The sequence below is a fragment of the Carcharhinus amblyrhynchos genome, chromosome 2, assembly GCF_965287045.1.
Source record: "Carcharhinus amblyrhynchos chromosome 2, sCarAmb.v2.hapA, whole genome shotgun sequence".
NCBI classification, from domain to species: Eukaryota; Metazoa; Chordata; class Chondrichthyes; order Carcharhiniformes; family Carcharhinidae; genus Carcharhinus; species Carcharhinus amblyrhynchos.
The window spans coordinates 102,266,805-102,280,068 of record NC_137325.1 but is presented as its reverse complement, the minus strand read 5'-3'; the positions used below and the strand labels follow the sequence as shown (position 1 = coordinate 102,280,068).

The following is a 13,264-nucleotide window of genomic DNA, read 5'->3' as shown; positions in this document are numbered from 1 at the left end:
TTTACAGAGTCAGTTTGAGTAAGACTGTGAGCCCATCCCTAGTTGTAAACTTTAATCCAGCAGTGCGCACAAGCGAACTGCTACATGAGGTTAGTGTTTCTGCGCTGAGTACTTATTTAGTTCAAATTCCATTCTATAGCTCCTCCTGAGAAAATGTGATACTAATCAACTGAACCACTTCACACCATACTCTTAATCCATCAGAGCTACTTAAAGTAATCTAAAAATTCACGGAGATGCAATCTTTTTCAATTCAGTTTTAACAATGCATGACCATTAACCAGCAGAGATAGCACAGGCTGCTGTAGATTAGCACTGATTGGAATGTTATGGCGATTCTAAAGAATATTTTTATAAACAGAATTCTATCAGCTATTTTGTTCTGCTCAGGAATTTTGAAACAGCAATGCTCTCAATTGAATAGCAGCCAGCATTTCACAACGGTAGGGAGGGAGGATAAGAAACAGGAAGGGCACTTTGACAAGGTCACAATGAGGAGGATCAGGTGGTCATCACAAGCTCGCAGCAACTGTCTAAGTCAAATCTGGAGATTCCGTGTGCAAATTCCATTGCAGCTGATCTATGCAAAATACACAAGTTCGGAATCTTTGCCTAGATTTTGCATTAAAAGGTGTGGTAGCATTGTGGTTATGTTACTGGACTGAAAATGGAGGCTCTTGACTAACAAACTGGAGAGCATAGACCCAAACTGCACATGGCAGTTTGTGAATTTGAATTCGCTGATGCAACTGGGGCATCTTTTGCTGCCACTAATCAGGTGCGCCTGTCCCGTATGAAATAAATGCATTAAATAGTGCCTCACCACCATTCGGACACAACTTAGGACAACAATTTATGAAGTTGAGAAAAGGTGGTATAATTCAGAAGAATTACTGTAGTAAATAGTACTTTTTCCAGGAATAAAAACAGAAAACGGTGCAAATATTCAACAGATCGTGGAGAGACAGAGAGGGAGGCAGGGCTAATGTGCTGAATCTTTCAATCAACCTGAAGTCCCAATGGCAGAGCAGACCCAAGATGGTGTTTTGCAGGGAACAGGCAATTCAGGTAGCTGACAGTTCTGCGGCCTCAGCAATGCTACTGTTAGTGGTAGCGGGCTGTCTTCACTGCTGGGGGCTCCACTCTGGGCCATGGGGTATCCATCAAGGAGGTTCCTCCACCCTGCTGATCCCTTCTCCCACCATGTTGCCAGCCCTCTCACTTCCAATGGGCCAGAAAAATTCAAGTTGGAGAATCGCTGATTTGTATTCTCTCTTCACACATTTTAAGGTTCGGGTTTATTTCAAATTTCCAGCACCTGCAGTATTTTGCTTCTTTTTTAATGTTTTTCCTTATGTTCCCTCGGTGACCCAAGTATGGCAGAGGTGCATTTAATCCAGTGAGCACAATGGCAACAATTCCAAACCTCACAGGATTCCAGCCAATTAAACGGAGCCAAGTACTTGTAGGAAAATCTCCCTGGCTAATACTGAATCAAATCCAAAACTGAAGTGGCATTACCAGACAAGTTTACCAGCAGACATGCTAGAACTCTGGCAGGCTGAAAATTGATTAAAAGTTGTCCAAGTGCAGCTGGACAGGTCAGGGGGTTCATGTCTTACGAGTGCACTGGGTTCTCCTGATCATGCTCAAGTCTTCAGCCCAGCACATGGTACTGGAGTTGTATCCATCGTAGAGGAGGAAAGCTGACATGATCAGCCTCCCAAGGAGACAAGCAACCTGCAGGCTCACCAGAACGGAATGGAAATTACATATTGAAATGGCCATGGGAAATTCACTTTACCAGCTAAAGAAAGGGCGGCACAGTGGCGCAGTGGTTAGCAATGCTGCCTCACAGCGCCATGGGCCCGAGTTCAATGCCGGCCTCGGGTAACTGTCTGTGTGGAGTTTGCACATTTTCCTCCAGGTGCTCTGGTTTCATCCCTCAGTCCAACAATGTGCAGGTTAGTTGGGCTGGCCATGCTAAATTGCCCGTTAGTATCCTCGGATGTGTAGGATAGATGGATTAGCCATTGGAAATGTGTGGGGTTACATGGATAGGGCCTGGGCAAGGTGCTCTGTCGGAGGGTTGGTGCAGATTAAATGGGCCGAATGGACGCTTCTGCACTGTAGGGATTCTATGGTTTAAAAAAAATGACTTGGGAGAGGGATTATGGGAAAAATGTTAAACAAAGAGGCAGTTTTGTAAGAACTAAAATGTTAGCTCCCGATGCTACATTCAAAATTCTAGTTAGGACCAATTAAAAACTGTTGACCATCTGAACTTAAGTCAGTTGAAATTTAGAGCAAAAGGACTTAAATTTACTTTCAATTTCCTTTTCCAGTAAAACAGTCATTAACTGGTGACTGTCAGCAGATGTTCCCGAATGACAAGGAGAGTATTGTTACTATCCCAGCACAGACAGTTAGTGTTTGAAGAGAGATTCGAACAACCCTGTTCCTGACTGAAAGAATGCCATGGAATTTCTCACTTTAAAGAAAACAAACTTTAATGCACAACAGTAAAATAAATACTAAATTAACACAACATAATTGTCATTACTTACTCTTCTATTTTTACTTTCCCTAAATTTTACAGGATCTTGATGGTTTGTTCACTTCTCCTGGGACCAAACTATGCTTTGCTATGGTTCTCTGTAATTAACATTGATTTCTCCTCAGTGTTCTATTTATTCTCATGAGGTACGAGATATCTTAGGGATTCTTCCACTAGCATTTGGCTGAACGATCCCTCAATACCTCACAAGCATGGATGCCCCACCTCGAGATTAGGCCTTACTCAATCCTGCTTAGTGTTTTTAAACAGAAACATTCCTGATTCCTAATAATCCTCTGCTACGGTTCCACAACTCCCTGACAGGTCCTGGCAGATTCTATTTCTATTTTCTCCCAAGTTGCAACCAGGTAAATTGCCACCAAAATTCCAATTGTTGCTTCCACTATGAGAAGTGCTGTAATTTCCTCCGGTTCCAAGCTAGGCAAATCTTTCAGCCTCTTTTCCCCCTCACAAACTCTATTTTCAAAGTGAGCACAGACCTGCCTTTTGCATAATGAAAAATAAAGTTAGTATTTTCTCTGATTAAGGTGCTGATCTAGCCAGCTGCAAATAACACAAGACTGAAACTGCAGCTATATCTAACTGATATTCCTGGGTTTATAGAAAAGCCTGTAATTTGATTGCAAAATGGCATCCTCTATCCTCTTCTCCTTGGCAACCTTAATCTTGTCTTCAAGGGCAAATGTTAACTAGATATTTCTGACCAAAGGGGCAGATTTCAGCACAACTATTTATAAGCTTGATACTTGTAACATCTTTGTGTTTCAGGAGACTTAAGACTTTTGATTATTTCACTCGATATTCAGTAACAAGGCAACTGAATGGTGCATAGTTCACCATATTGAAAAAGCACAATAGCACTGACCCACTATTGAAAAAATGTGGACCCCCTCAAAACGAAAACAGATCGCTGGGAGCACACCGAGACTGGAAGATGGACCTCCTGCGAGCCAAGATGGATCTCCAGGAATATTCTGAGGTTGGAAGGTGGATCCCCTCCAGGACACCGAATCTGAAAGGTCGAGCTGCCAATGCCCCCAGCTGTGGTGGTCCTTAGGGTTGAGAGCTGCCTCCATTCTCAACTCCAGAGGCAGTCCCAACATCATTCATGGGAGTCCCATCATCGCCAGCATTGCAAAGAATCATGGTTGGGGGGGAGGGGGGGAGGAAGGTGGTCAGGCTTTCGTCTGTATCCCATTAATTGGATGCAAATGATTTTTAGCCTCCTATAATATATTGCAATCCCCCCACCCCATCCTCATCGCCCCCACCTCCCTCCTCTCCTCCTTCTCCCTTCTTTCATTTTAGTTTCTGGACCAGCCGACACACTGTGTAGGTATAAGCAAATTTTAAGACTACACTTTTTCTTACGTGCTGGTGGCAACAGTCCTTCCTCCCTGTCAGCTGCTATAGTTCCTTTCAAGCGCGCAAAGCTTTTGTTACAACAGGAAACATACACTTTCCTGTATATACAGGAAGGTAGATATCCTGTTAAAACCCAACTATAAACTGAAATTGTCCCCTAGTGTCACAGCTTCTTGACAAAATGAATAATCACAGACATTTCTGAAGGGTTCACTGCTTTTTTAGAGTAGAATTAGTGATTAGTGTGATCCAGGCACAAGCACAAAAACTGACAGAGAGAAAGAGAAACTTATTTGTTGTCAAACAAATTAAAGTGGTGATTTTTTTTTGACACATCACCGTCAGGACAGATAGCTAAAGACATCTTAAATGTGGGTAATTACATGAAAGGATTTCACAGCAAACATTTTCTTGGATTTATTTTTCTAAAACCTCAAAGTAACTCATAATGACTGCCCTGTTTAACTCAACCATTTATTTTCAAAAGGAGCAAACCCATAATCTAGATGACAGCGCACTATGCTCTCCCTTTTTGTACCTGGAAGCAAATGTTCAAAAGGTGAGCGGATGAGAAGAGGTTCCTTTATGAATGCTATGATGTGGAGATGCCAGCGTTGAACTGGGGTGGGGCAGAGTAAGAATGTTCACAACACCAGGTTAAAGTCCAACAGATTTATTTGGAATCACGAGCTTTCAGAGAAGTGCTCCGAAGCTCATAATTCCAAATAAACCTATTGGACTTTAAACTGGTGTTGTGAGACTTCTTGCTTTACCTTGGTGTATCTCAAACAGCTTTTACGTATTTATGATCAGCATCCTCAACACATTATTGTGAAATTCCACAAATAGTAATTAACAATGTTTAATGTTTAGCCTACTAACACACTCTCTATTAACCTAAATTTGAAACATGACGCTGGCTTAGCTTTAACACCAAATTTAAACACCAAAAAAATTAACTACTGGCCAGAACTAAACATTCATTTTATTTTATACACTTTGAGTAAAAGCGATATTCTACTTTCCGACAATTTTATTTTGGTTGCAAATTCCTGTCACATTCCTTGAGAGGCTGGCAAGTGTTTTCTTTGCTTCGTTTTAACATGCAGATTGAAATTATTTTTTGCTAAATAAATAACATTTTTTCCTGTCAATATTTGGAGATGACGTAGTAACATAAACAAGAGAATGAAGAATTCTCCAGCGACACCAAGACTTTCTTTGTGTCGCTGCTAAATCCACTGCCAGAAATCACAAATACAATTTGTTGCGGTACGGGTTCTGCTACTCTGAATACAGACGGGAAGTATTTTAAAATCAGCTGCCTCTTGGTATCACAGAACAGCTTCTGGTGGAAGTACCCCAAAGTATAAAGGTGCTTTTAATTTAGCATGCTAGGAACGAATGAGAATTGAGATTAGAAGAATTCCCAGCTTTTTAGTTAAATTAATTAATACCAGATTAATTCTAAAATCATAGTAGAATGGCTATAGTACAGAAGGAGACCATATAGGCTGTGATATTTGTGCTGTAAGATGAAATAAATCGCTCTTTTTATGGGCATAAGTACAATGTGGGGAATATGGACAAAATTGGCTGAAATACAGACAAACTTGAAATTCTGTGTTTCAATACACATGGACTTAAAATGGCTGCAAATGAGACACTGACAGAATAAGGGATGCACAGCCTTATCAAATCCATCTGGGAGTTGCTTGAGTAATGAGTCATGGGCAAAATTTGCCTACTAGTTACGCAAAAATGGGCCCTGCTAGACCTGGCTCAAAACCAAGAACAACATTACCCATAACCACGTTTATGGACGGTACGTATTATAGACTCAAAGTTGTCTGCAAAATCCAACAGGTTTGGGCCCAGGCTGTGTCTTGCAAAACCATCTTGATGGGAAAACAATCAACACCTCCTGAGGACCATCAAAAACCATTTTGCACCTCATTAGCTCCAAGCACGCTCGTCAAAATTCAACAAGTACTTACCAGCAATGATCCAGGATACAAGAAACTGCATTTTCAGACACAACCCCAAACTGAAGGCCTGGGTTGCACAACAAAGATTTTTATACCTACACAGCCAAGATGCACTTAACTTGAAGGCAAGACAGCCTTGACCTTTTCTTAAAAACAATACTGACTCTTTGACTCCAGGAGTGGTGAGTATAATCTACAGCCCCCAGAAATTCTCAATTTCAACAGCGTTTCACACTTCCTGAAGCCCATCCAAACCATTTCACACCCTATCAGCTCCAAGCACTCACATCAGTTCGACCGACCGTTGGGAGAACCCACCAGAATTTCAACGGTTTCATCTTTTAAAATTGAATTAAGACAGGGGATATTCGACTTTTAAGGAGTTCAGTTCATTTTCTTCACGACTACAGCCAAGGACTCTTTTCCGCCTCCTACAACCAAGAACGGCTGGCAACAAGGTCTGAAGATTGGACAATGCGGAAGAACCACCAAAGAAAGAAATTCAACAACTACTTACCAGCAAACATCCAAGACACAAGAAGCTGTTGCATCTGCGAACACAACCCTAGACTGAGGCCTGGATTGTGCAGCAAAGGGACGGCACGGTAGCACAGTGGTTAGCACTGCTGCTTCACAGCTCCAGGGTCCTAGGTTCAATTCCCGGCTCGGGTCACTGTCTGTGTGGAGTTTGCACATTCTCCTCGTGTCTGTGTGGGTTTCCTCCAGGTACTCTGGTTTCCTCCCACAGTCCAAAGATGTGCGGGTTAGGTTGATTGGCCATGCTAAGAAATTGCCCCTTAGTGTCCAGGGATGCGTAGGTTAGAGGGATTAGTGGGTATAGTATGTACGGATATGGGGGTAGGGCCTGGGTGGGATTGTGTTTGATGCAGACTCGATGGGCCGAAGGGCCTCTTTCTGCACTGTAGGGTTCCAAGTTCCACACAAAGACTTGTGTACCTACCTGACCATGCGACCAAGGTGCGTGTCTCTTAAAGGTATAATGGCCCTGACTTTTTCTTACTGTCCTTTTGACCACAGGAATGGACAGTATAATTAACAGTCCCCAGAAATACCCAATAAGCTAAGTGTTGAGGAAGTGTGGTTGAAAATTGTGCAAAGTGGTATAGACCTAAAAATATCCATTGTGTCATTAAAATCTCTTCCTTTCATTGCATAGTAACTGGTTATGTGTGCATGTTGATAGGTCTGGTTAATTTCAATCCTTCCTAAATAAAATTTGGCCTTTTGTGTCACCCAATCAACTCTCTCTTTTCATTCTGGTGAATCACGTAGTCTGGAACCTACAGCACCAGTTCTCTGCAAGAACAATTCACCACGTGCTACTCCCTTGCCATTTCCCTGTAACCCTGCAAATCAGAAAATCATGCATTTCACTTTTGAAAGCCCTGATTGAATGGTTTTTACTCATGTCACTGTTGCTCAATCTGTCAATCATTTTAGAACAATGTCCTCTGGTTCTCAATCCTTCCACCAATAGGAACTGTTTTCTCCTATTCTGTCCGGATCCCTCAGGATTTTGAATACATCTAATAAATCTCCCCTCAAGCTTCTCTTCTCCAAGGAGAACAGTTGCAACTTCTCCAATTTCTTCATGTAACTGAAGTCCCATCCCGGGAATCATTTTTGCAAATTCTTTCCGCACACCTCTCTAATGCTTTCACACATTCCTTAAGCGCAGTACTCAGAACTGAATATCTTATCTAGATATATGATAACTTCTTTGCTTTTGCACTTGATGTTCCTATTTATAAAGTCCAGGATCTTTTTAACCATGCTGTCAACCTGTCCTGTCACCTCCAATGATTTGTGCATACACCCCAGGTTCACTGTGGCTTTTAGAACTGTGCCCTTTATTTTTTATTGCCTTTCTCCATTCTTCTTACCAAAATGAATCAGTTTTTTAAAGTTTATTTATTAATGTCAAAAGGAGGCCTACATTAACAAAACTGCAACATTCTCTTGTTTCCTTCTCTATGAACGGTATGCTTTGTGTAGCGCGTAAGAAACAATACTTTTAACTGTATGTTAATACAGGTGACAATAATAAATCAAATCAAATCAAACACTGCAATGAGGTTACTGTGAAAATCCCCTAGTTGCCACACACTGGCACCTGTTCGGGTCCTCTGAGGGAGAATTTAGCATGGCCAATGCACCTAACCAGCACGTCATTCGGACTGTGGGAGGAAACCAGAGCACCCGAAGGAAATCCATGCAGGCACAGAGAGAACGGTGTGTGTGCAGACTCCACACAGACAGTAACTCAAGCCAGGAATCAAATCCAGGTCCCTGGCGCTGTGAGGCAGCAGTGCTTACCATTGTGTTGCTCTTCATCACTTCATATTCCTCAAATTAAATTTAATTTGCTACTTGTCCACCCATTCCATAAACCTGATTATGTCTGAAATTTAACACTATTCTCCTCACAGTTCACAATACTTCCAAGTTTCATGCCATCCACAAATTTTGGAATTATGCCCTGTATTCCAAAGTCATTAATATACACCAGGAATAACATGGGTCCTCATACCAACTCATAGGAAACTCCACCCTAAACCTTCCTCCAGTCCATAAAACAATTGACCACAACTCCATGTTTTCTGCACTCAGCCAATTTTATATTCATGTTGTTAAGCAAATAAGTAATTAATTAGCCATAATCTACAAAGGACCATAGGCATCTCTATCCCTTTATTTTCATGATCTGTAACTTTGTTCACAAGTCTTTTGTGCATCACTTTATCAGATGTCTTTTGAAATTCCATGTGCACAATATAAGCCACATTATCCTCTTAATTAACCCAAGTTACTGTTCATTTTGTCCCAAAATATTGGGTGGGACTTTCCAGCAGGTTCCCTGGCAACGGCAAGTGCGAGCAATGGGAAATCCCTTTGACAGCGGCGGGACTGGAAGATCCTCTGACTGGCCATAGCGAGCCACCTCTGCTGCCTCAAACCATGTCACAAGAGGGTTGAAGGGGACTGTGGTCATACTGGAGCAGCTTGGTTAAAGGAGTAACCAGTTCCGAAGTACAAGTATTCATTGCTAGGACTGAAACATTGTCATGTCCAATGATTGTTGATATATTAAGTATGCTTGGTTGGTTGTTACTTCATAGCGGGTAGAATTAGGGACCTTGAGGTGAAGGATCCTCTTGGAGAGAGTGATCATTGTATGGTGGAGTTTCTGTTGCAGATGGAGGAGGAGAAAGTGGGTTCCCGGACACGCGTCCTTTGTTTGAATAGAGGGGAGTATGGTAGGATGAGAGAAGAATTGGCGAATGTGGACTGGGGGAGCGCGTTGGAAGGTAGGTCTGCTGAGGAGCAGTGGAGGATCTTTAAGGAGATCTTTCTTGGTGCTCAGCAGAAATTTATTCCGATGGTTAAAAAGGACAGTAGGAAGAGAGGTAATAAGCCGTGGATAACGAAGGAGGTGAAGGAAAGTGTTAAATTAAAAGCGGAGGAATTTAGAGTAGCTAAGAGCAGTGGGCGAGAAGAGGATTGGGAAAGGTTTAAATGTCAACAAAGATTGACAAAAAAGTTGATAAAGGAGGGTAGAAGAAGCTATGAAGCTGGGCTAGCACTTAATATAAAAAAGGATAGCAAGAGTTTTTATAAATATATAAAAAGGAAGAGGCTGGCTAGGGTGAACGTTGGTCCCTTAGCGGATGAGAAAGGGGACCTAGTGGTAGGGGATGGGGATATGGCTAAGGTCTTGAATAACTTTTTTGTTTCTGTCTTCACGGAGGAGGACGTGAATAATTTGCCGGGTGTTAGCGATGGAAAGGTGGTAGGACTGGAGGGTCTTAATGACATTACTGTTACTAGAGAGGTGGTGCGCGACAGACTGGAGGGGCTGATTGTGGACAAGTCCCCAGGACCGGATGGAATGCATCCGAGGGTTCTGAAAGAAATGGCGGAGGTGATAGTGGATGCCTTGGTGGTTATTTTCCAGACGTCGCTGGATTCCGGGGAAGTGCCGGAGGATTGGAAAACGGCTAATGTTACGCCGTTGTTTAAGAAGGGTGCCAGGCAAAAGGCGGGGAATTACAGGCCGGTTAGTTTAACGTCTGTGGTAGGTAAAATGTTAGAATCCGTCATTAAGGAGGAAATTGCGAGGCATCTTGAAGGGAATTGCTTGATAGGGCAGACGCAACACGGTTTCATTAAAGGGAAGTCGTGTCTGACAAATTTACTGGAGTTCTATGAGGATGTGTCTAGGGCGGTGGATAGAGGAGAGCCGGTGGATGTGGTCTTTCTGGATTTTCAGAAGGCGTTTGATAAGGTACCTCACAAGAGGTTACTGCAGAAGGTCAGAGGACATGGAGTTGGGGGTAGGGTGTTAGCGTGGATAGAGGATTGGTTGTCAAATAGGAGGCAGAGAGTGGGGGTCAATGGGTGCTATTCGGATTGGTGGTTGGTGACTAGTGGGGTGCCCCAGGGGTCGGTGCTGGGGCCTCAGCTATTTACCATTTATATAGATGATCTGGAGGAGGGAACCGAGTGTAGGGTGTCGAAATTTGCTGATGACACCAAGATTGGGGGAAAGGCAAATTGTGTGGAGGGTGTGGAGAGTCTGCAGAAGGATCTAGATAGGCTGGGCGAATGGGCCAGGAAATGGCAAATGGAATTTAATGTTGGCAAGTGTGAGGTGGTCCACTTTGGTAGGAAGAATGGTAGGAAGGACTATTACTTACGTGGCGAAAAACTGCAGCAGGCGACGGTGCAGAGGGACCTCGGGGTCCTTGTGCATGAGTCGCAAAAACCCAGCCTGCAGGTGCAGCAGGTGGTCAGGAAGGCGAATGGGATGCTGGCCTTCATAGCGAGGGGGATTGAATATAAAAGTAGGGAGGTCTTGCTGCAGCTGTATAGGGCATTGGTGAGGCCGCAGCTGGAGTACTGTGTGCAGTTTTGGGCGCCGCACCTGCGCAAGGATATTTTGGCCTTGGAGGGAGTGCAGAGGAGGTTTACTAGGCTGATACCGGAGTTGAGGGGGGTGAGCTATGAGGAGAGGCTGAATAAACTAGGCTTGTACTCGTTAGAGTTTAGAAGAATGAGGGGAGATCTCATTGAGACGTATAAGATGATGAATGGGATGGATAGGATAGAGGTGGAAAGACTCTTCCCGCTCAAAAAAGACAGTAGGACTAGGGGGCACAGCCTCAAGATAAAGGGGAGGCGGTTCAGAACGGAGTTGAGGAGGAACTTCTTCACTCAAAGGGTGGTGAATCTCTGGAATTCTCTGCCCGTTGAAGTGGTGGAGGCTACCTCGCTAAATATTTTTAAGAAGCGGGTTGATGGGTTTTTGATAAGAGAGGGGATTAAGGGTTATGGGGAGAGGGCGGGAAAGTGGAACTGAGCCACGACAGATCAGCCATGATCTTATTGAATGGCGGGGCAGGCTCGAAGGGCCAGATGGCCTACTCCTGCTCCTATTTCTTATGTTCTTATGTTCTTATGTTCTTATCACGTGGATTCAATCAAATTTCTCAGTTTACTCGAGAAATCAGTTTGAATTTGACCAACTTTGGTAATACATATCAAAACAGAATCATAGATGGTAACTGTAAAGAGATTGATATCCAGGTCCATGTAACGTAGAACTAAACATAACGCAAAGCATTTTTAATAATTGAAATGATTCTACTTACCACAGTTTCCCAGTTGATCCGATCCAATTTTGTTTTCAGAGGAGTAATCAGTATGATTAGCAGGAAAGTTGTCAGTAAGAAGGCACTACAGCTGACAAACTCAAAGAAGTAAAGGGCATGACAGTTCATGCAGCTTTTCACGACCTCCTCCAGAACAAAGGCCACAAATGAGAAGACCTGTCCAAGAGAAAATGGAAAACATAAATTCAGACATACATACATCTTGCAAATCGTGTTTCGATGTAGACATAGAGATCAATCCAGCTTAGTTGTTTTTGGGCACTGTTAACATTATACTGATGAGGAAAGGATAATATTGGCCATATACAGGTTAAACCACACTCTTAAACACAATTTAACCTCAGAAGAGTACCCTTTATCACATCACAATACCATTGCCACTTCCATCCTATCCAGCTTTGATGCCTTAGTTTAGTGGAAAACTGACAGAAGCTTTTTGATGCAAATTTGCACCCATTAAGAATTAATTTAAGGTAATCTTATATTTATTCTGTTAATGGTCCTGGTGACTATCATTTAGGTTGGGTGCAAACCCAAGCAATGTGGCATGAAGCCACACTGGAATCAATGGGTGCTATTCTGGTTGGCCATTGGTGACTAGTGGAGTGCCGCAGGGATCGGTGCTGGGGCCTCAACTGTTTACCATTTACATAGATCATTTGGAGGAGGGGGCTGAGTGTAGGTTAACGAAATTTGCTGATGACACCAAGATGAGTGGAAAAGCAAATTGCGTGGAAGGTGTGGAAAGTCTGCAGAGAGATCTGGATAGGCTGAGCAAGTGGGCGAGGACCTGGCAGACGGAGTATAATGTTAGCAAATGTGAGGTTATCCACTTTGGTAGAAATAATAGTAGGAGGTTAAATTGTGTTTAAGAGGGTGGTTTAACCTGTATATGGCCGATACTGTCCTTTCCTCATTATTATTTAAAAGGTGAAAAGCTGCAGCATGCTACGGTGCAGAGGGACCTGGGGGTCCTTGTGCACAAATCGCAAAATCCCAGTCTGCAGGTGCAGCAGGTGATCAAGAAGGCGAATGGAATGTTGGCCTTTATAGTGAGAGGGATAGAATATAAAAGTAGGGAGGTCTTGCTGCAACTGTACAGGGTACTGGTGAGGCCGCAGCTGGAGTACTGTGTGCAGTTTTGGTTGCCATACTTGCTGAAGGATATTTTGGCCTTGGAGGGAGTGCAGAGAAGGTTCACTAGGCTGATACCGGAGATGAAGGGTTAGCCTATGAAGACAGACTGAACAGACTGGGTCTGTACTCGTTGGAGTTTAGAAGGCTGAGGGGGGATCTTATAGACATATAAGATAATGAAGGGGATAGATAGGGTAGAGGTAGAGAGATTCTTCCCGCTTAGAAAGGATAGCAGGGCTAGAGGGCACAGCTTCAAGATAAGGGGAGTGCGGTTTAGATCGGGGTTGAGGAGGAGCTTCTTCACTCAAAGGGTGGTGAATCTCTGGAATTCTCTGCCCGTTGAAGTGGTGGAGGCTACCTCACTGAATATATTTAAGTCACAGGTAGATAGGTTTCTGATTGACAAGGGAATTAAGGGTTATGGGGGGAATGCGGGAAAGTGGAACTGATCCACTTCAGATCAGCCATGATCTTATTGAATGGCAGGGCAGGCTCGAAGGGCT

The 13,264-nt window shown here is 43.2% G+C and overlaps 1 protein-coding gene across 1 annotated transcript in view; it reads right to left on the bottom strand.

Moving 5' to 3' along the window:
- cmtm6 (CKLF-like MARVEL transmembrane domain containing 6) overlaps positions 1 to 13,264 on the bottom strand; it is a 100,530-nt gene that overhangs the window by 18,287 nt on the left and 68,979 nt on the right. The window contains exon 3 of the mRNA XM_080210011.1: positions 11,604 to 11,780. Coding sequence (XP_080066137.1) covers positions 11,604 to 11,780 — 177 coding nt within the window. The remainder of the gene's footprint in view (positions 1 to 11,603; positions 11,781 to 13,264) is intronic.